Source organism: Polypterus senegalus, chromosome 7 (genome assembly GCF_016835505.1).
Source record: "Polypterus senegalus isolate Bchr_013 chromosome 7, ASM1683550v1, whole genome shotgun sequence".
NCBI lineage: Eukaryota > Metazoa > Chordata > Cladistia > Polypteriformes > Polypteridae > Polypterus > Polypterus senegalus.
In genome coordinates this window covers 166,317,729-166,342,353 of record NC_053160.1, presented here as the reverse complement: position 1 = coordinate 166,342,353, position 24,625 = coordinate 166,317,729, and the positions used below count along the sequence as shown (strand labels likewise).

At 35.4% G+C, this 24,625-nt stretch overlaps 2 protein-coding genes and 1 long non-coding RNA gene across 3 annotated transcripts in view; all 3 read right to left on the bottom strand.

Moving 5' to 3' along the window:
• Nucleotides 1-6,536, bottom strand: part of LOC120532088 — a 33,084-nt gene extending 26,548 nt beyond the window's left edge. The window contains exons 1-4 of the mRNA XM_039757992.1: nucleotides 6,488-6,536; nucleotides 4,733-4,799; nucleotides 3,014-3,213; nucleotides 628-754 (exon numbers count right to left, since the gene is read on the bottom strand). Coding sequence (XP_039613926.1) covers nucleotides 628-754; nucleotides 3,014-3,213; nucleotides 4,733-4,799; nucleotides 6,488-6,536 — 443 coding nt within the window. The remainder of the gene's footprint in view (nucleotides 1-627; nucleotides 755-3,013; nucleotides 3,214-4,732; nucleotides 4,800-6,487) is intronic.
• A 1,853-nt stretch (nucleotides 6,537-8,389) lies between these two features.
• On the bottom strand, nucleotides 8,390-12,730 carry LOC120532217. The gene is made up of 3 exons (XR_005634259.1): nucleotides 12,648-12,730; nucleotides 8,986-9,176; nucleotides 8,390-8,451 (listed from the first exon to the last, which is right to left on the bottom strand). It is a non-coding gene; the product is annotated as an uncharacterized LOC120532217 (long non-coding RNA).
• An 826-nt stretch (nucleotides 12,731-13,556) lies between these two features.
• LOC120532087 (protein shortage in chiasmata 1 ortholog-like) overlaps nucleotides 13,557-24,625 on the bottom strand; it is a 42,918-nt gene continuing 31,849 nt past the window's right edge. Inside the window, exons 3-6 of the mRNA XM_039757990.1 lie at nucleotides 20,015-20,422; nucleotides 19,295-19,411; nucleotides 15,993-16,169; nucleotides 13,557-13,696 (exon numbers count right to left, since the gene is read on the bottom strand). Of these exons, the coding sequence (XP_039613924.1) occupies nucleotides 13,557-13,696; nucleotides 15,993-16,169; nucleotides 19,295-19,411; nucleotides 20,015-20,422 (842 nt within the window). The remainder of the gene's footprint in view (nucleotides 13,697-15,992; nucleotides 16,170-19,294; nucleotides 19,412-20,014; nucleotides 20,423-24,625) is intronic.

Below are 24,625 nucleotides of genomic sequence, written 5' to 3'. Positions count from 1 at the left end.
CACAATTAAACTAAAGCTATCAAAAATATTCAATTTATGTATGATAAACATGTTTTTAGTTTATGGAACTTCATAAAATTGTCTTGAAAGATCCAGTAATTCACTCAGAAACTGGTTTTCAAGAACTGAACCATGATCAGGTTCTGAAACTCCATGTTAGCTGCAGACAGTTAGGGTCATTAGCTACTTTTTGTAATGGTGTCGCTCATTAACAATGTAGCATTTAAATACTGTCTTTAGAACAACTTTCCATCTCTGTACTTTATATTTATCCATAAATATAATATTGTGCAACTCATAATTCAGGGTTGCATGGAATCTTATCCTACTTAGAAATCAGCTATATTGCCAGTGCATCATGAACACACCACAATAATTTATGCCAGGTGAGCCTAGATTTGGCACAAACCAATTTATTTGGAATGTGACAGAAAAACATTAATATCTAAAAAAAAGACATGCATAAACAGGAAAAATCTGCATACTCCACACACAGAATGGCCAAGTCAGGATTCATGACCATTTCCCCATAGATAAATAGCATAGCTAATTACTACACCAGTCTTACAATTACCTTGTAATTCTAAATCAAAGGCTTTCACCTCAATGTATTACTGAAAGTCATACCTTGACTCCAGGTTTTGCAGAAGTTGTGAGGAGCGAATTAGACCCTCAGTTGCAAGAAACACAAAAGGAACCTCGAGTTCCATTAGGAGGACAGATGAATTCCATTTGAAGGTTTCATTTGGAAGACCTATGATTAAAGTTAAACCAAAAAATAATTAGAAAATGAACTGCTGAAAAATCCCATGGAATTATTTAACCTCATTAAAATATTTTTTTTTAACACTTAATTTTATATTACTCAAAATTAATTAAGATTCACCCAACTTACATAACATTTTAAAACTAATAGTAATTCTAAAATGATTATTATTTTGAAAAATGTTATAATTCAGTAATTTTCTATAAATTAATTGTCTTAAGTAAGACACATTTTCCTTTATTGAAAGTGATTGTCTGGCCTGATTTTAATTTTGTTTACATATGTTTAATATGGAAACTGTATCCAATGCAGTAAGAGTAAATTCATCATGGAAATATATGTATCAAAGATGTATCAGAGTTCCTTATACTATAATTTCTACATTTTAGAGTTCCTGGGAATTAGATGAGAAAAAACAAAATGTGCCCTATTATATTATATATGTACATGTATGAGAATATTTAAAAAGATTATTCATAGGTATATATCAAATTTAGTGTATTTCACAGCCAAAGTATTAAGAAAGCTGCATGAAGCCTTTACCAACTACAAAATCATATGGACAAATATCTTTACACACCAATTCAAAACAATTCATAGTTTGTCTTGGTTAACGCTAGCAGGGAACATATCTTACTTCTCTCTGAACCACAGTTTAGTAGGACTGGCTAGCATTTAACACGGCTCCTTCCCAGCTGAATCTAAAACCAGTAAAAGCCCACGTCCATTTCATGCAGGAAGAGCAATTCAGTTACAGCTCAAGCAGAATGGGCAGAAAGTGAATTCAGCAATATTTATTTTAAGAAAATTCTGGGGTGTCATTTATTTAGATACTGACAAATTAGACTTGCAACAAGATTTATTTAAGTACCTTTTAAAGTGTAAATAGTACAGAAGGATTAAGAAATAAGATTATTGCAATATTTCTGGGTAAAAATGTTTCTGGTTCAAAGTAATATTTTATTGTGTTGTACATGTATTTGTGAATAGTTCATGTAAAGATTTTTGGTATGCAAAGTAAGAACCAACCCTATATGGCATGACGTACACTGGGCCACGTTAGAGTTGCAAATCAATCTAACATGCAGGTATTTGGGGTATAGGGATACATTTGAGTATTCAAATAAAACACACAGAAGAGTATGCACACAATTCCTGGGGCCAACTTCGATCTTAAAATTCTAAAGCTGGGAGGCAGCAGTGTTATCTACTGTATTGACTGATTTATTTTAGATATTGTCACACACATGTGTTTTGGGAACAGCTTAATGGCTATGGTGGTGGTAATTTTTTGGCAATCCACAGGCCTCTACTTTTTCTCCCTCTACAGACCAGATAATTAACAACCTCAACACCTCTGATGTAACTTCAGGTGTCGGTCCCATTGGACTCGCTTCTTCCTGCCTGGCTGACATGTAATTGGAAGTGTCTCCATCTTGGATAGTCTGATATGAGACTCGCATTCTTCGTGACGTTTGTTTTTTGCTGAAAAGCTGCATTTATTTTGCCTTATAATATTAGGGGTCATGGTGTCACCCCAACTCTTTATCTTTTGTCCTCTTTTACAATATATATTGTGAGACTTGCCCGGACACCACCAGTCGGAGGCCACATCTTTATAAAATTCACACGTTTATTAAGCACAAATAAACACAGTCCCATACACAGCACACAGTGCCCCTGCACCAATCACCACTATAACGGGCTTTCTCTCACTGTCCGTGGCCGCCTTTTCTATCCTTATGGGAGCTTCGTCCTGCTCCCACTCCCGACTCAAGCTCCCCGATTATAGGAAGGCAGTCCCTTTTATTCCCGCTCGGATGTGCTCCAGGTGTCTGATGACGTCCTTCCGGCAGCACTTCCTGGTGTGGCAGAAGTGCTGCCCTTTGCACTGGAAGTACTCCAGGCGTACCTGGAAGACTCTTTCTCCATCTTGTCGGGTGTGGCGGAAGTAAATGTTTCCCGGGTTCCCTGAGGCTTGAGGCGCCCCAAGACAGTGGCTACAGGTCCCACCAGGTTGGAACCTCCTTGCTCCTCTCTCATGGTCCTCTCCTAACCCAGGGCAGTTGCCCCCTTGTTACCCAGAAGCTATCAATGCCATCTTCCGGTCCTTTCAGGCATCCCGGCTAGGTAAGAACCCCAGCTGTAACAATATCTATCTATCTCTATATATACATATATGAATGAAATATTATTTATTTTACATTTTCCTAAATGGAAAAAATATACATTTTGGAATTTACTTACCTTGTGAGTGTATATTATTGCTTATCACATTGGGAAGGACAGTTTTAAATGCTATGTGGCTGATATCCTTGTCCTTGCAGTGATGAGTCCAACCAGATGGTTCCAAGTAGTCATATTCCACTACTAATGAGAAATAGTTCCATGGAAAATTGGCACTTAAGTGCTGACTACATACCACCACACAGGAATGCCTCTGTAGACTTAAATAATAAATAACACATATTAAACTTACAATAAATTCAACATTTAGGTCATTAAGCCAAAATGTTTTTGGAATCTACATAATGTTTTTATATAATGTATGCTTATTTCAAGTTTGGACTATAACATGCTTTATTATGCAAACAGTAAAGAGAGCTTGTTTATGTAATTTGGTTCTCAGTTATACTTTAGAATATTTTAATAAGTATGTTAATACATTTTTTATGTTTTTTAACAAATTTTATTTAAACAAAATTGATACGCCTAGGGCAGCATACTGCAGCAGTGGTTAGTATTGCTGTCCCACAGAAGAAAACCTCAGCTCCCAGTCAGTACACTGTCTGTTTTTACATTATTATTTTTGTGTTTTTTGCATTAATTAAGCTTTCCCTGCATGTCAAACATGCACATTTGATCAACTAGCAATGCTAAGTTTGCCAAGTGGGGGGTGTGCAGGAATGTACTGTATGTATGACTGAGATCTATTTTATGTGATATTCATTAACCAAAACAAGCTTTTAAATCTTTTCAATTTTCCTGTTTATCTTCTCCAATGGCCAGCATTTTGCTTCACGTGTATTGCATTAAAAGACTGTAATATGTTGCTTGCGAAAGTTAATTTTGTTTCAATTTGGAATTATTATTTTAGCACCCTATTCAAGAATTGTTCCTGGATTACACGCAGTGCTTGCTGGGACAGGTTCCAGCCTCCCTGTAACCCTGCTCTAGATAAGCACTTAATGTTGACTGTTTTCCATACTGAGTTGGCTCCTGCTTTGAAGATAATGCTTCTGTGACACAGTTAAAGTACAATCAAATGGTAAATGGCCTGTATTTGATATAGCGCCTAACTAGAGTTCAAGAACCCCCCTAGGCGCTTTACAACACAACAGTCATTCACCCATTCACACACACATTCATACACTGGTGATGATAAGCTACTATGTAGCCACAGCTGCCCTGGGGCACACTGACAGAAGTGAGGCTGCCGAACACTGGCGCCACCAATCCTTCCGACCACCACCAGCAGGCAAGGTAGGTTAAGTGTCTTGCCCAAGGACACAACAGCTGCATTCTCATGCCGGGAGCCAGGATCGAACCTGCGACCCTCCGATTGCTGGACCACCTGCTCTACCGACTGAGCAATCAACCTTATAATGGATTGACAGGGGAATAAAATTAATAGCTAGTAATAACTGCAAATGATTCTCTATATCTACTGATCTTGATGTACAATAAGTAAGAAAAAATGATATTATTGCACATATTTTTAAGCTGTGACCATTAAGAATTCAGAAGTATTCAAAGGATTACATAAGAATAAAGCAAAATAGTTTTTTTGTGATCAATTATTTATTAAAACTTTCCAATTTAATAAATAAAACAATTGTACATAACATTTATATTAGAATCCATACCCTGATAACAAAAAGTAAAATTACTGAGTATGAAAAAAAAAAAGTTTGCCCTCTGGCATTTACTGTACAGTATAGTCTAATTTCTAATTAAATGACTCACCAGCATATCACAGTATTGTAATCCAAAGTTTTACTATCTTCAGGTAAAATAGCAGTTGCTGCCAAGGCTAAAAGATGAAAGAATACACACAAGATGGATGAACGATTTATGATACACAAGAGAAGAATGTTGAAATGTAGTTGTGTAGACATTAATTGTATCAAAAAAAAATGCTGAATAACTGAGATTCTGCATTGTATAATGAAGAACACTAAATATTTTATGAACATGAAGTTTGACTTTCAGGAAATAGTTAAACTATGAAAGGAATTAAATTTCCTATCTGTCTAATCATCTTGGGATAGAATAACTAACATGGCTTACAATTCTTTTCTCATAACTTGGATGAACATAGGAATTGATTCCTATGGAATCAATTATGGCAGGTTCGTGGAGTATGGCCACAACTTTGTTGATCCTGATTGGTCCATTAAGGCAGTGTCAGTGACTCCTATTTGTTGTTTAGTGTAGTTGTGTTTGTCACTCTGCAAAAGAGAGAAAGGTTGGGAGCATGCACCCAACCACATGACAAACCCACCACATGACAAACCACCTCAGGATCCCAAATTAGGACCGTGTAACGGGTAACAACTCAGTACCACACTAGTTCGATTGGAATGGAAAAGTGTGAAGTTTTTTATAGTAGCTAGAGTGCCAATCCTGCTACAAACCCCTGAGATTTCCCTGCAAGTTGGAGGACGTACTTGCAGGGCTGGATGTAGGTTAACATCATACCCAGGATGGAGGAATTGTAGGTTGAACCAGCTGCCGTGGTGCAATGTCTGAGGCTCTGCAAGGGGAAGCAAAGGTGCGTACACCTGGTGAGCCCCAATTAGGGTGAAACATGTGTCATGTACTCTGCTGAAGGGTTTTTGGAATCCTTGTGTTTTCCATATTGTATTGTTGATTTTTACTCTTATTATAACTAAGTTTAATTAAATATTTTCTGACTTGACTTGAATGTGAGGCTCGCTTCACTGTCCAGTTGGATAATTGTTCACACTTCTACCCAGGGACGGCACGGTGGTGCAGTGGTAGCGCTGCTGTCTTGCAGTAAGGAGACCTGAGTTCTCTTCCCAGGTTCTCCCTGTGTGGAGTTTGCATGTTCTCCCTGTGTCTGTGTGGGTCTTCTGTGGGTGCTCCTGTTTCCTCCCACAGTCCAAAGACATGCAGGTTAGGTGCATTGGCGATCCTAAATTGTCCCAAGTGTGTGCTTGGTGTGTGGGTGTGTCCTGTGGTGGGCTGTCTGGGGTTTTGTGTCTGCCTTGTGCTGGCTGAGATTGGCTCCAGCAGACCCCAGTGACCCTGTGTTAGGATATAGCAGGTTGGTAAATGACTGACTGACTTCTGCCCAGCCAGTGTTTCAGCAATCAGCTGAGACTCTTAGCTTCAGCCTGTAGATGAAACAGTTTCATGTTTGCCCTTTGATTATCACATCTCCATGCCTCTGTCTGTTTTTGGGAAATTATCAGGATGCTCTTCACTCCCTTCATTTGTCAAATTTTGACCAAATAAACTGGCTACTGACAATTTCTGATGAGGTCAAAAAAATGGTACTAATATTTTTCAAACTGGAAAGGGCTGCAAAACCGTTTCTGAGGGTAAAGAGTCCACTGACTCAAAGTGGGAGCCATGATTTCCAAATGGGAAAGACTTGAACAGCCATAGATCTTCCTAGGAGCATTTGGCCTTATGCAATTAGTCCAAGGATACAGTATACTATTAATCATTTTGAGGGACAGCTGGCACCCTTACCCAGTTGGGACACCCTAAACACAGAAGGATAGGGGGAGGCAGTATGCATGGGGCATTGTCACCACCGGACTGCTAGATGGTAGACCCCCCTGGGTTGCGGCAGTGCCATAGATTCCCACAGGGTATCATGGGAACTGGAGTTCTCAGACTCAGTCCTGTTGGGTTTCGTCCACGCCGTCAGGGTGTGCTGTGGGGACTAACAAGCCCTACCTTGTTGTGCTCCAGCTTAACCCAGAGATACTTTTTGGACAACGCTTATGGGACAGCTGAAGTACTTCCAGTTTTCACATAAAAGGAGCTGCCTGCCACTGCTCAAGAAGCCAGAGTCAGGAGGTGGAGGACAATGCTTGCTATGAGAAGTGAAGGGGGGAGAGGAAGAAAAGAAGATGATAAAGTATTGCTGTCTGCTGCATTGTGCTTGTACTTTGTAACTGTGCTTTGACACTGTGGGAAAAGCTTACAGGAAGATTTAACACCAATAATTCCTCTTGTTTATTTTACATTTGCGTCCGAGCCTTTGTATCAAGTGTTGAGGAGCTGGAGCACACCCTGGTAACCACATCATTAAGTCATAAAGGATCATAAAGAAATATCCAAAGAACTGCATGCTACTCTGACCTCAGCAAAGGTTAATGATCATGATTCCACAATCAGAAAGGCACTGGGCAAAAAGAGCTTCACTGTAAATCATCAAGGGTGGAAACTACTGCTAACCCAGAAGAAAATAAGAGCCTGGCTCTAATTTGTCAAAAAGCACATAGATGATCCTCAAGCAATTTTTTTGGACAATGTTCTATTTACTGATGAGAACAAAGGGCAACATTCTATAACCACAGATGTTCTGTTATGTCGACTGTAAAGCAAAAATGAAATTAAACATTAAGAATATAATATCAACAGTCAAACATTGTGCTGATAGTACAATGGTCTAGGGATACCCTCCTGTGTCACGGCCTGGATGATCTTCCAAAAATTGAGAAAAACATTAATTGCTCTGTATCAAAATTTTTTAAGGAGGATGTCTGGTTGTCCATCTATAAACTGAAGCTGTAGAATAATTGGGACATGTAACAAGACAATGATCCAATACACAAACGCAAATCCAGACCAGAATGCCTTAAAAACAACAAATTAAACTTTTAAAATGGCCTAGTCAAAACCAGACTGAAACAAACAGGCATGACGTGAAACTAACAGCTCACACTCAAAACTTATCAATAAGTCTGAATTAAAGCAGTTCACCAAAGAAGAGAATATAAATTTCTGCATCTGGTTTAAATCATTGTAGCTAAAGGTTGCACAACCTGTTAATAACTTGAAAGAGTTTTTTTTTTTTCTTTTTTTTTTGCATAGTGCCAATTGGTATTAGTACTGTTCTCCTGTCCAATGAAAAGTCATTTTGGAGAGCATCAGAATCACTGGATGGAAAGCTTCTGTCATCAGATTGGGTGGCCCAGCACATGGATGCTGTTGACTTGAGGTTTTATTTTCCTTTCCTCCATTGTCAACTGGCCATAGTTCAACAATTAATCAATGGACCAAAATGGATGTTTTAGTTGAAGACCTGAACCCTTAGGTATCAAAAATGTGCAATAATAGAGGATTTCACAAAACGTTTCCACAGCATATACTGTACCTTTACTTAAGTGAAAAGCTTATCACATTTCCCAATCTGTTCTGCTTATATAAGAAGACAGCTGCTTTTTGTATGAAATATGTTGACTTATTCATCCCAGAAAAAAAACCATTATTAACAGTAACAAGAATTCAAAACTTTAAAAACATCAAGTGATATATTATATAAACTACCACAACATATATACTGTAGTGGAATTAATGATTAAACCTGGAAGTAACTTTGCACTATTAGAAAACTGAAAAACATACTTACTTGTGAACTGCCTGAGACTATTAATAAGACTTTCCCTTACACAATCTGAATCCATTCTGATTATTACAAGCACCTAGAGACAGAAATAATACATAAAATACATCCACCCATTTTGTTACTGCTGCTACTACAGGTTTGCTGGACATGAAATACAATCAAATAAGCATTTATTTAAAAAGACAGAAATCAAATTTATAATAAATAACTAGGAAATTTTTTACTCTTTTTAACATATCTGAAGGTTTAATGTTAGAGAGATTATGAAACATAAAATTTATAATGCATTAAATTATGTAACAAAGATACAAAACGTAAGTGACCTCAAAATGATGCACATTCTGTAAACCTCGACTTTCCTTAAATTGTATAACACTTAATACATTTTATTTTATTTTCAAAAAAAAAAAAAAAATTTAGTGTCAGATAGACTAACACAACAGTCATTGTGTTAGCTTGCATCTTTATACTTTTGTGGCACATTACATTTGTGATAAGCTATCACCTAATTAATGAATTTTTCATTTCTTTAATACATTGTAATAAATTGCACACAGTATGCACTGTTTGTTAAGATCCTGCAATTGACAGTAACAAGAATAAAACCTACTTTAAAATCATGCTCATGTGATATACTTCTCTGGATCCACTTTGACATCTGTTTTTGTAACTCAGCTATTTTTGGATTAATTTCTTCTGTGCTTTGGCTAAAGTATTGGACAACCCTGAGTCTTCTCCAAACATCATTTAAACAAGCACCCAGTGAGCTTGTGTAGGTGTCCTTGGCTCTCGTCATGTAGCCTGCAATGCAAAATATTCAAAAGAATGTTAATAAATGAAACGATAAAGGTAATAATCTGACCAAAACCAAATGCTGTAAAGACAGAATAAATCTTATGTTTGCATATGTCGCTTTTTATTTTATGATATCTAAAAATACAAGTTTCAATTTTAATTGTTTTATTAGAATAAAATGAGCAACAATGTATTTGCATTTCCACATACTGTGTTCCAATTTTTATATAGACGTTACACATAAACATGCAGGTAAAATTTATATACGTTTCAGCTTACACAGAATCAATGAAACTTCTGTTTATGTTCATGTTTTTGGACTTTCTGTTCTAATGTTTCTAGGCATTTTAACAGCTTTAGGAATTGGAGTAGGGGTGCTCAGTCCTGGTTCTTGGTGGGTAAAGTGACTGCAGATTCTCACTGAAGCTAACTCCTACATTAATGAAACCTATATTTAAATTACAACCTTATTTTCTAATTTTTATCATTACTGTGAAGCTGTTGTTTCTCTACAGTAGTCATGGGTGTTTGAATCAGTGTTTGATATGTGTAAATGAGTAAGACTTCTTTCCACAAAGTTGAACACAACTTTTGCATTATGGACAGAAGGATTTCTTGTTTTTGGTGCACTGCTCACTGAACAAGATGTATGCCACTTTTTTACCAATGGCTGAACTAAGCATTTTGCACAAGACCTTGAAACAGGATAATGTTTCATGAATCACTCATGTGTCAACTTGAAGGAGCCAATGTGAACATATAGTTCCACAATCTAAATATGCTGTTCCAATGAAGGTTATCCAGGTTGACAGGTTATCCAATAGCATGCAAACAGAGAATTCTGCTAACTTCACCTGACTACATTTGATTTTGCTAAAACCAGGGTGGAGCTCCTTACCATGCATAGGATTATTCTTTCATTTACCACCCAGGGTCATCTTAACATATGGGCACAATGGGCGTCGGCTGGGGGCCCCAGGAGCTTTAGGGCCCATGACGTTTCTGATGTCTATGTATGTTTTTGTTTTGATATGAAAATAGGGGATCTAGCATGCTGTTAAGATGGCCTTGGAACCTCCCTGGAACCTTTGACTATAGCTAAAACATTTTGTAGAGAAAGAAAGAAACAGATGCATGCACAATAGCACTCAGAAAGGATGAGATTGCAGAATCTTTTTCTATAATAAGCCATGATGGGACAGATTGTATAGACAGTTTTTACTGTTGCTGGCAGCGATGAAGTTCTATTAATATTGATTACTTTTTATGGTCTGTGTATTCAATAGGATTTGAATTCTTATAACCTAATTATGAAATATTATTCTTTCATGTATTGTTTCTATTTATTATTATTAGGCTACATTTTTTTGCTAGTGGCAAGTCTCCTAGTTAAACATTGATTGTTTTTTTGTACTAAAACAGTACTTTCTAAGTTACAAAAAAGTGCAATCATACACTGGCACTTTAGACCCCAAAATAACTCATGATATGCTGCAACGCCACAGCTGCTGACCTGTTTAAGCCTGGCATTTTTGAATTGCGGCCCTTTGAAATCGTCCACCCTCCAATATGTCTGTATGTTGTCCAGCATCTGGAGAAGACAACAGGCAGAGTGCACAATGTTACTCTGTCAACCTATAGTGGAGGTCTACTAGCAGGGCCTGATTGTAAATGTGTATGCTAACAGATTCTTTCATGAAATTTAAGTATACAATTATTATTTCTGTTTCAAATGATTTGTGTTGTTGTTGGTGTTTTGTCGCTGTTATGGTTTAGAGACGGCACTGAAAAACCTTTTCACAGCATATTTTCCAGCCTTGAATATAAGTCTACCTGTGCAGCTATCAACTACTTTGCAATAGACATAATTATTAAAAAGCAGATATAGAGGTTTTGCACAATATTTTTGGGGTCACTCCTTATTCCTCAGTCAAGAAACATCAACTTGGTCATATGCTAGAAAATGCTTTGCTTTTCAAAAATACATCCTTCATTGGTCAGCATGTCCTTTATCACTCACAGGACTCTGCTTTAAAATGAAATTGCAAATAAGATTTTAATAAATAAACTGTTTATGACGGCTATCACATTACACATACTAGCTTATAAAAAAACAGAATCTTCTATATAACATGCTTCTTAAATCTCCTGTAATTTTGAGGAATCTATTAGTTTCGCTTCATCAAAAGGTATTTATACTCATTATCTTGAGACTTTTTGGGGAACTTTTTAGTTATAGACTACAAAAGCTGAATTTGCACTAACACTTCCCTACCCCATTTGCATAGTGCAAAAGAAGAAAAGCAATTTTCATTTCTGCTTTCTTTTGCAATAACTACTTTTATATTCACAGCCAGAGATATCCAATCCTAACAGCATTGTTCCTTAACAAATTACTCAAAGAGTAATTACAGCTTTAAACTGAACCTCGTTAAATAATGTGGGCAAGTTAAATGATTGAAAATACAATTTAAATAAATTTAACATTCTCATACTAGTCGTCAGCCATTACTTTTACTCTAAAAGCTTTCAGCACTTTCATAAATTACAGGAACCTCTATTTATTTTCATAATCATCTTAATACAGTGTCAAACAGAGCACAGAGTCTAACTCACTAATGATTTATTTACTTAATGAATAATTAAATGTTGAAATCGCACAATACTTCTTGCTGAGGGATTACGGGAATTCTTGCACTTGTATAGAGATTTCTCTATTTAGATGAGACAATCCCATATGATTTTTAAAAGCCAAATATTCATCTTTAAAATGCCACTAGGCTTGTGCTTGCTAATGAATATCAAAAAAAAAAATTTCTAGAGAAGGAATATAGTATAAACCAGAAGGCATCAATTTCTGAATTCATAGTATTACACTGAATACGCAACACACAAATTACATTTATTACAATGAAAACAATGTTTGTATGTAAGTATGCTGGTTACACATTACATACAAAACTATGAGCACACAACAACAAAAAATGAGTAAATCATAGTTTAGGCTTCTAAACAACAAAATTAATTGGACAGGGTCAGAGACAAAAGACTAAGGACAGAAGCAAGTGAGAGGAAAGATCAGGGCTTGAATTTAAAAGAGTTCTTGACTTCCAGACCCTAACTCAGTAAAGTATCAACTCAAGAGACATAATGATATCAAGATACCATAGACAACCAAACACATGGTATTACACATTTGAGCAATAATTAGGTACTGATGACTATGTGGATTATAAACTCTCCTAAACTGATTTGAAAAACAATGATTATGAAGTATTCTAGAAATGAGATTAAGTACTTCTCAAACAAGGAGAGCTGGCGGTTAGTTTTTGTTTTACTCCCATGATACACTACACAGTATTAAAATACAGCAAACAAGTCTGAATTATTAGATTTCTAATTTGGCTATGTACAGTAGAGCGGTGCCTCATTTTTCTAAACCATGTGTAGAAATGAATAAATACTTCTTTTACTTACCTACAGCAGCATCAAGACCACATGCCAAAAGCAAATCTCGAACTGTTACAAGAAGATGCACCAGAGCAGAGTGCTTATACAGCATGATATCCACCTCACTGCATTTACCTAAAACAGACACAATGCAGGGAGTATTATATTTTCATGTATGAATACAGGTAGGAATACATTCTAGATTCTAGTTGGTGAAAAGTAAACAGCAGGTTTGACAAGTTCTTTCTTAGGAGGAAGAGTCTGCTGTCAAAAGAAAATGTACAGATTAATTAAGTGAACATTTATTTTACTACTGATTTTTTTCCTTAATTATATTCCAAGTAGAACACGATAACTATTTTTTTTTATGTTGCATCTTTCATAGTAAAAGCAATCATGGTCTGTTTAACATATAGAATGCAACTGTTATACTGTACATTTCTTTATTGGGAGCCCAGGATGATCAGCAGCATTCATTGAAGAAATGATGGACAAGCTAAGCTCCTTAGATTTGTAGAGACCACGGGTTTTTCTTTAACTTAATCAATCTCTTCTTTGAGCATGTAATTTAAAACCTTGCCTGGCCCCCCATTTATTTGATTTCCCCAAAATGGTACTACAGCCATCCTGGAGTGTAAAATCATTATTTTTAAAACTACAGATTGCCTATATTAAGATTAAATTTTGCTCAAACACACCATGACAAACTATAAGGCAATTTAACTACAGGGGCAATTCACGCTGAAAGTATTTTCTCTTGTACCTTCTTCCTGTATCGCACCATTTTAAAAGTAATAAGTATAATGCATCTGTTTCAGTCAGTTAATAACATAATTTTAATAGGAACGTAAAACAGTGCAAATGCCATAGGATCAAAAGCTGTTTCAGTCAGTTTATAACTTGTGAACGGAAAACAGTGCGGAGTTGTTTACAGGATCATAGAACATGAGCAGAGACATCCATCAGAAGAACAGCTAAAAGATCAAATGTGCATAATGTCATATGTCCCAGAGCTCCCATTTCGATGATGGCCCGTCTAAAGAAGAAAACGGCAAAAACAGCAGTGACATAGGGAACTGACATCAGAGACCAAAACATGCCAGAAAAAAGGAGAGACACTGACCATTTTATTTGGACGTCAGAGAATGCAAAATTATGCATCATCCAATTGCTAAATTAAAAAGACGCCCAGGATTATATTCACTCTTGACATTGCTGATTTTCAATAAGCTTTTCTAAGACTATATCCAGACTTTTCCTGTTTATTTTATTTTCTATTATCTTGGCCTATACTGGTATTATTAAATTTTAATGATAACATTACTTTCACAGTTCGTTACTTTGTCTTTATATCTAGAATGATTCAAGTAATAAAGTAAATATTAGGGCATATGGTGTGGGAAGATTGGTACTTTTTACCCACAGAGTTATCAAAGCTGACACGTCATACCTCAACAGAAGAACAGGTGTGGTAGAAGTAAGACCTCGTTGGCTGGTAAATGGCATATAACCAAAAGAGTGTTGCACCTTTGTGTGTCTTGGGGACACCCGTATGTATGTTAGTGCTGGCCCCTTTGTGGGGTATTGAGAAGTGACAGGTTTGAGGCATCATTCTTATGTACTTATGTGGAAAAGATTGTATGTGGAATAAATAGTACAGAATGACTGGCAGTAGGGTATCACTCATATGTAATTGTATGACTAGGGTTTGAGTGTGAGTGTGTGTGTGTGTGTTAATCTTAAGGTGTGAGACTAGACAAATGAATCAAAGTAATGAGCTTAGCAAACCTTACCCAGCCCACGATAATATAGTAACAAATGAAAGAGATAATGGGAAAAAGGAACAAGGAAGAGAACAGAAGTAGTAATGTCAAAATGGGACAGATTGAGATGGAGCAAAACATGGTAAGAAGGAGAGCAAACTGTTTTGATATTACTATAAAAAGAGATAAAATTGTAGCTTGTTACAGCAGGTGAACATTTTTCTTTTTCTTGTGTGTGTGTGTTCTTTGAAGATTCCTGAACAGTATATGAGGACTTCCTTCTATCTATCTATCTATATTCTACTGCTTGCAGGTCCAGATCACAGAGGCAGCAGTCTGAGCAAAGATGCCCAAATTTCCCTTTTTTCTCTCCACCTCCTCCAACTCCTTTAGCGGAATATGGAAGCATTCCCATGCCAACTGAGAGATATAATCTCTCCAGTAAGACCTGGTCTAATTAATTTCGGACACTTGCATCTGCAATCTACTGTAGTTCTTTTGCTCACTACTCAAAGCTGGTAATCATAGGTGAGGGTAAGAACGCAGATCAACTGGTAAATCATGAAGTTTGCTTTTCAGCTCATCTTTCTCGCCACCATGACTAACTTGTACAACTCTCAGTCTCCCAACCCCTTCTTTCCTCACTCATGAACAAGACCTGGTTCCCAAGACACTTGTACTGCACCACCTGATTCAGCACGTTATCCCCAACCCAGATAGGGCACTCCATCTTTTTTTGGTTGCCATGCCCCTTCTTAATAATTCTAAATGCTTAATCCAATTTATAGTAGGAGAGTGTATGCCAACAGCATATGGCACAATGCAGGAACCAGCTTTGGACTGAATGTCAACTGATCACATGGCACACACATGTATATACCATGTAAGTTTCAAGTTGCCATTTAACCCGACATGCACAAAACAGCAGATCTAGAAAAAAACAAAACTCAAAACAGACAAGAGGAGAGCATGTAGACTTCACACAGACAATGCCAAATTGGGATTTAAACTCTAGAGTTCTGAAGCAGCAGACCTCCACTTTGGTACTCCCTTGTCTTGTTGGAGCTGGGAAATAATCCTTAATTTTCATTTTTAACTCCCATGATACCCTCCAACATTGTTTCCTAAACATTTTTGTTAAAGTCTTGCACAACTACCTGTACCTCTCTGTGTTGCACACAGAGTAATGTAACATATTCATGTGTCATTTTAATGTGCCAGGGCACCCAAATCTCAGTTTTTTTTAGAAAAATACAGTAATTCAATAAAAAAAAAATAGAATGATAAGCAGGTACTGCAAATTCCATCTCAGCATTCATATTATTCAACAGTTCTTTGACAGACAAAGGTAGATTACATTAGAAGGTACAAACATAGCCATTATTTTATCCTACTTTCTAATTCTGCCACCAGTGTATTATTTATTCTGTGTAAATATATCAATATACTCTCAATGAGATATGGTACATTTTGACTGGTTTTATACATTCCCATACCTAGGACAATATAAAATATATTGTAATAAGCATCCTTGCTTAACAATTATTTAATTTGGATTAAAACTTGTTTGGTTGAGATTTAAATTTAAAGTGCCATAACTCAAACTAACCTTCCTTCATGTTGTTATTGACCTTCTTTTCATGTTGCTTTAAAAACCACCTTGTTTTATCGAAAGATAGCATTGCAAAATTTCCCATCAAATTGTAGTCTGTGCCTATGTCTTTTAATTGAGTCTGAACAGAAACTGCCACATCATGAAGCATGCAATAACCTCGGCATTGACTTTCTGCAATTAAAAAAGACAGAAAATGTTGAAATTATGCAGATATTAAGAAAGTTTAGAGACAGCTTTATATTTCAAATATAATGGCATAGTCACAATAGAAAATAATACAAAAATGTACGTTCTTCAGATGTGCAGAAGCTTTTCCATACATAAAAAATGTACCATACTTCTTTGCATTATTAAGGATTCAGAATGCTTTATGCATAATTTTTAAAGCAAAAATCAAGAGTTTTTAAAAAAAAAATAAAAGCAGATATAACACTAGAGACTATCATTTTTTATATTACAAAAATGCAAGATTTTCCATGCAAAATGTTGGTAACTTCAGGATTCATTGTAAATTTAAGATTCAAAATAATTTCACCACAGGGAGATTGAACTCCATTTGTACACCATTCAAGGTTCAAGCCAGTTTATGTCAACATGAAAAAATATTCTGATCTTTGTTAATGAAAAACATTTCATGTAAGAATTAGGTTTATGTCCTAGCATGTCAGAGGGACCTGGGCTGATTTTATCTGAGATAGAGAGAAGAGAGTGCAGAACTTTGTCAATGATTTGTAGATATCTAAAGGAAAAATATATTCTGGCTTATATTTCCTGTGAGTTTTTACGTGTATTATTATTATTTTACCTTAACTGTCCTATAATTGAAAATTTTTTGTGTCATTCATCTGCTTGCCATGTATTTGATGAGGCAGAAATCATGCTTACAGTATTTTATGAATAGCAAGACACCCTGCTGAAGCCTGAATATTTGTTTACTACTGAAAACACAGTGATAGCCACTGTGACACCGATTTATTTGAAAGAGATATGCGTCGGCAAGTTGCATTTAATTTGGCTGCCTACAGTTAAGTGTGTGGAGTTATTAAAACTTTAATTCTATTACTAATCAGTAACACAATATCTTAGCAATGATTAGTGTTGTTGCCTTTCTTAATATGCCAATTGGAAAGTCATCCTATCTTTATTTTTAGACTCCAAAAAGAAAAACAGAAATAAAGCAGTCTTGGACCTTTGGAATTAAAACACATGCTAAATAATATTATAGGTTTAATTTTTACATCCCATCAAATACATATAAACTGCTTCTTAGTACCGATTGTACTGCGAAGCGAAAGTCATGGCCCCTATTCTGTGTCACTTTGCAAATGTCCACATGAGGCTGCTGTTTTATAACAAATCCCCATCACAGCAGATTATATGCTATACCTGGGAACATGACTGCATTATTTTACCTCTTCTTGTCTGCTACAGTATATTTAATCAAAGTGCTCCTGGAAGCAGGATTTTCTAAAATATGGGATCTGGTCTTTGTAAAATATGTTAATGGTTTGTTACAGCATTACCCTTAGTCAAATTTGCTTTCTATATTATGGTAAAAGAGTCAATTTGAAAGAGTAAATTGTCATAAAGTCATCAAGACTTAGACTGACAAATTATATTAGCATCTATACTGTCATGAAGTGGCCATTCACTAATTTAGATATACAATAAAAGAACACATGGAGAGGTTATGAACAGTACCAGATATATCTGTTTCTTCCACAGTCTGGAACTTACTGATCAGAAAGAAGAACTCTGTCCTTGACCTGATTCATAACCCTTTAAACAGTTACAGCATCCACATTTTCCTTTTCTTTGTCAAGATGGAAGCACGTCCAGAACTGTCACCGTATCTGATTTTGTCTGTGTGTGTGTCTGCTATAATTAACTGTGGATCACACAGAATGATTTTGTCCAGGAATGCTTCTGACTTGGTTTTCCTTTTCCTTTCCTCTGTTGTCAACTTGCCATATCTCATGTACACTATTAATGAACTTATATTGTCACAATTTGTATATGTTTTAAGGTTTGTTTTACCTGAAGTATATTTTTATGTATGTACAGTACATGATGTCATTTGCATTAAAGTGTGTGTTATACTCAGTGAAAAGCACTGTACAAAAATAAATGGAGCTTGATTGATTTTACACACTATACATCTTATCATAACATGCAACATAATTGCATGCAGTGGAAACAATTTTTGAAGGTAGTTTGTAGACAGACAATCAGTCATTGTCCAACAGACTATATCCTAACACAGGGGTCTGCTGCAGCCAATCCCAGCCAGCAAAGGGTACAAGGCAGGAACAAACTCCGGGCAGGGCGTCAGCCCACTGCAGGGCACACGCACACACCAAGCACACACTAGGGACAATTTCGGATCACCAATGCACCTAACCTGCATGTCTTTGGAGTGTGGGAGGAAACCCATGCAGACAAGGGGAGAACATGAAAACTCCACGCAGGGAGGACCCAGGAAGCGAACCCAGGACTCCTTACTGCGAGGCAGCAGCCCCTTAGTCTACAGTTATACAATTACATTTATGAGATGTGTGCCATTGTTCATTGATTGCTGAAGTTCATAGAAATGGAAAAAAAAAACATCAATGACACTCAAACTAAAAACTAAGTAATGACAGATTGGATGTGTAAAAAGCAAAAAGAGGACAAGCAGACAAGCTTAAATTATAGATATACAGAGAAGCACAGGGAGAGAAAGAGAAAGACAAGTAGAATAAACTCACACTTTTACTATCTTTGTATTATTTTGGTCTTACAAAAAAGACATGATTTGATCGCTTCTTCTTAATATTAATTATGTTTGTTTATACAGTCTATGGATATAATTGTCAACTAAAGCAGGTGAAGCGCATGCATTAGTTACATCTTGTCATCGTATAGGTCTTTTTAAGGTCAATTAGCAGTAAGATGAAGATTTGTCTCCATTTTCTCTCCCTTTCACTAGAGTTAATTTGCCACTGTCAGTGCTCATTCCCAACATTCTTAGCAGCAGTAATGCTCCAAACATATTGTGCTAAACTGGTTGATATGCACATGCAGAGAAGTACACTAATGGCAACCGCTAACAATCTGTACTGCCATCTATAGAACTGAAATATCACAAGGAAAAATAACATTTGACTTATAAATGTAATACTTTTCATCAGTTATCATGATTGTTTTGTATGGACTCAAGTTTATTATCGACATGAAAAAAAAAATAAACAAGAGAGTAATATCCTGGGAAAAGATTGTAGGTTATAAATAGTTTAGAATTGATTAATATGGAGTACCTGAAGCTTGAACCTCAATAACAGTGCTTGTTCTTTGTTGATCTGCTTGTATATACAAATGTTCAATAGTCACATTGTTTTTTCTCATCTGGATTGGGTGATTTTCAACCTTGGATTCTGTCAGAAACAAGAGTACTTAAGCATATTCAAGAAAGAAAGTAATCAGTTAACATCAACTTATATATCTTCTTACAGTTTAATACATTATCAAAAATACTGCAAGGATAATATTGAAGGTAACTTCTGTACCAAGTTACGAAAATTCTATAATTAAAAATATTTCCTGTATTAAATAAGTCACACAGAAATACTAGAAAACTTTACAGTTTGACCAATAATATACAAAACAAAAATTTAATATAATGGCTCAAACTAATCTTGGGAATTACTGTTGATCCAACATACCATACAAACACAGATATATAGTTCCATTAGCACTTTTCACAAGTCAGAAAACAACCGTGGCTAAAGGGTTAGCTCATTGTAGGACCAACTGACACATAAACACACATAGTGCCAATATAGCTTTACTAGTTAAACTAATGCATATTGTTTGAGGATGTGGGCAGAAACACCATACAGAGATGGGGAGAATGTACAAACTTCACATAACATATGATTAAGTCCAACAACTGTAACTGAAAAAAGGTTTAAATTAATTTCCCTAATTTGAACACAATTAGAAAACACCCTTTACCTAAAAGGTGGTCTGCTACTCACCAACATTTACATTATTACTGTTAGAACTTTCGACTTCGACCATAGGAGAAGTAATGGTTAGCTGTTTGGACCTAAGCAAAATGAAGTCAGCAAGTGGACTTAAATCTTCTGGTAGAGATTTCTGTGCATCATGAGCCTTTGCAATGATTTTCGTTTGATGCTCACAATTCAGTTTTCTAACTGATGGATTTATTGGATTTGATGTCTCCTGTTCACATTCTAAATGTTCTCCATAATGCTGTGTTGGTGTTTTTTGAAATTGTGATGTTCCACACATTGTTGTAGTCATTGTAGTCAAAGTGCCTGCTTTATCTTGTTTGTAGATGTCTGGAACTACTTTTGTTTGTAGGTGTGCAGTTTCCTTTGAAGCTGTGCTTTCTTCAATTTCAGCATTCAGAAAGTTGGATTCTGAAACACCATAATAAAGAAACTTTAGTTTTAAAACTTACAGTGACTGTGTCACCCATTCAACAGAGAGCTAAAAAAATTCAGAAGTTCAAATTGAAACCATTGGCATGAAGTGCACAGCAGCTATGCTGGGGACTGGGCCAGCTTAGTGGTGCTATATTTACATTTGTTTCTCTTTTACTTTTCCAGCATATTAATCTCCTTTAGGCCTTTTTCCATTCTGTTTTCCGTTATTTGCAGAAATTCTACAGCTTACTTAACTAAAAGTTGAATAAACTTGCAGTACATTTAAACATATATCCAAAGATATACAGGGTATGTCTTATATTTCAGTAGACATTTAAGAAATTAATCACAGTCCCAAAAATTTCACATCAAAGCTGAAGTATTTTGAAATGAGACAGTGATTGAATCTGAATTTATTAATACTTAGTTGAATCTGTTTGTAAATAATAATGATGCTGCAATATAAAGTATGTGTATTCATTGGTCAGTTTGTTACATTAAAATCAAGTATTAATCATAACTACTGTCTACTCCAAAACATACTGTATATTACTTTAACAAAATTCAGAAAAAATCATACAATAATACTCTGAAAAGAATATAAATTTACATTAGATGACTAAAACTGTTTTGAGGAGACAAGAATGTATATGTATGTATAATGAAATTCTTTTAGACTTTTAAACTGTTTTTGACAATTTTTCAATGCTACCATACTGAGCATATTTCATATATTCTGTAAAAGGAGGGCACTCTACCTGACTTCTATTATCAAATGGCATCATGCCAAAAGTGTATTTTTAATCTTTCTTCAAATATACAGGAGATAAGTCAGAATATGTAGTAAATAACAGAGAAAATAGTCAAACTGTACATACACTGAAGACAAGTCTATTTTTACAGTGATTGCATCATATATTGGTATAGGAATCTCACAAGGATTCACCCTATGCTGAGACACTTGAAATAGATTTCCACAATAAAAAAAGAATGAGTAGAGCCATGGGACTTTCTTATCAGGTGTGGTAGAAGATACATTTGTGCCTGCAGACATAAAATTTCAACTTCAATCAAATAAAAAAGAAATGACATATTGCTGAACTGAACAGCAATACTGAACTGCAATATTTTAGAACATTAGAAAAATCTAAATATTTTATCTTGATCTCAAGTATTAGGAAAATATTGTAATAAAGGATCTCTGTCAATTTTCACCCTTAGTGTCTATTCACCAAGTGTTTAACTATAACACCAAAGTACTTCTTTCACCCTAACTGTAAATTGTATATATATGTCTTACATGTTGCAGCTTCATCTTCAGTGCAGGAGGTGTCTTTCTTTGGTTGAAGATGCCTTTAGTGTCCGCTGGTATCCCTGTGTATTTGAATCTTGTGTAGCTTTTAAGGAATACTTCAACCAAAAACAACTCAGTGTTGCTTGCAGTGATAGATGAGATAAATATTTAAGAGATCACAAAGTTTATGATACAAGAGACTTTAATGGAGGCCAATGATGAACGACAAAAAATATTAAAAAGGCTGTGAAAAAAAATCAAGTTACCTGTGTTGCATAATCCACATATCAGTTATCTAGTCATAGCTCACAACATTCAAATTGTATGCATTTTTTTTGCTAAAATATGGTTAAAGAAATACTTCTGGAACATCAGATTAGTGCAGTACCAGGAAACTTGTTCAAACGTCAATTGAAGTCCTGTTTTCAATTCAAAAGCTCGATCACATATGAACAGACTTCACATTGGACAGTATTTTCATTTCCTGGAAGGATTCTTTTAATTTTAACATAAAATGCATACATTCTGGACATTGTGAACATATGACTGGATAACTGACATGTGTATTATGCAACATGAGTAATTTTTTTTCATGGATGTTTTAAAATTCTTTTGCTGTTGCTCAGCATTTGCCACCTACTGCTCACCATTGAAGCCCATTGCATTATAAATCGTGATCTCCGTTTTCCTTGAAAGCATGAGATTAACAGTTTTCCTTGGCTATCACCACAAATCACATAGGGTAAGTAACAAATAAAGAAAATTAATATTTCTGGTTGGAGTGTTCATGGCAGCTACACAGCATGCAATTCATTTAAAGGAGCAACATAGTCCTAATTCTCCATATGGTGGCGATGTATAATTTTTACTTATTTTAAAAAGAATTTAACTATGGTGCACACTGAACCTTTAGCTTAGTACAGCAAGTATTGTCTGAAATGTGATATTTGAACATCATGGTCAGTCTGAGGAATCACTTTATATTGACAATATTATCACTTGGGAATTGTTTTTTTTTTTTTCTGCAGGAAAATGTCTTATGTCACAAGGCTAGTAGAGTCCAGAAGTGGTTTGAGGAGCATGGCTGTGATTTCAGATTAATGGAGCAGATTCCAAAGTTGCTAAATCTTAGTCTAAAAAGCTATCCATTATTGAGACTCACTGTCAGATAGCTGGAAACAGCCCTGGTCAGTATGCAGTACCTATGCTATTCTTTAAACACTCTGTTGAGTGAAGTTGTACCCTAAAAATTCAGACCATTTATTGGGAAGATGAGAAAGTGCATTTAATTTATGTTTGAATTTTCACAATATTTATTAATTAATAAAATTTTTTTACTATTGCTAAAAGTTCCATAACATACAGTACCATTTTCTAATCCTGTCTAATCCTGAGCTGGGTTGCAGGGCCCTGGAGTTTATCACAGCAAGTATAGGACGCAAGGAAAGAACAATCCCTTGGGCAGAGAACCAGTCCATTATAAATATGACTTTTTTCAACATACAGTACAATATATATACCTTAGCTTGGATCAAACAACAAAAATGTTCACTTACCTTTCTATGTTTTTCTATGTATTGTAAATGCAGAAAATGGCAATGGAAAAGTCACATAATTAAATAAAACCTAACAAATAAAGCAAAACTTACCATTAATTTCATTTATACTAAAAGAAGAAAATGACTCTGATTTTACTGGGTTTAACTGCATTATCTGATAGGGTACCATGGAGTATTTCTCTAAGACGTTCAGAGGAGCTTTTTTTAAATGCTGTAATTGACAAAGGCTGTCTCTGAATTCCTCATCAGATAAATGGAATGGTTCAATCTTCAGTATTTCACGGACATGGTGTGCTGTTATTTTAAGATGTAATCTGTTTCTGGTAATTTGTGGCTCTGCATGACAGACAGCAGTAAAAACTGTTTTATTTTAGTTGCATAATTTGATATTTTTAAAGAGCTTATTTAAAAACAAAAAGAGCCAAAAATGCATATTCAATTCTGCAAGATAAAAAATATTGGTACAACAGTATGTTTGATACATTACAAATACATATTACAAATTAGCAAAACTTAGTTACATGCTTTCAAAACCTGATATGTTTTCATTTCCTCTAAATATTGTAAATTTTATTGAGATTGCTGAAAAAAACTTTTTGCACAATATTCATTTAAAAAAATCATACAGTAATTTATCTTTATGGTTGTCAATAAATTGTATCATAAAAATATTTGAACGAATTACGGAGTGAACATATTTCACTTGGTGTCAAGAGAAGAAACACCACAGGCAAGCACAATTCAGGCTTGTTACATTAGTTGTTAGTAGTGGGATCGTGGGTAAAAGAATAAAGAAATAAAACTATTTCACTGTGCTGTGCATCATCAGCCCACACTGAAAAAGGGCAGCTGTAGTGTTAAGAGCTACAGGAATGCTCTTTGAGCTGAATAAGCTACAAACACGGCCTCAGGACCAGGGGGGTTAGGTAAACATCCTACAATCATGTATTCAGAAGTTCTGTACATGTGTAGAATAGAACAGGCATGTTATCAACCTAAGTGTCTAATGCTTATGATTTATTTGTGAAAAGATTTTTTTTAACTATTTCTCAGAGATTTGTAGATACGTTTACATAAAAGTGAGGTAGTAAAGAGTTAAACATTATAGTAAAATACACACCTAATGTCACCTTTCATATTAAATTGGTCAGACTTTAATCTATACTTCAATTAACATTTGGACAATTAGCTCCAAATTTGCTAAGACAATATACATTTTACAAAACAGGGCATCTCATCTGTCTATCCATTACCAGATATGTTTAATCTACAGTATTTCAGGGGTTAGAGAATATCTTATGAGTACTGGGAGCAAGAGAAACATCAAATAACACACATGTCATT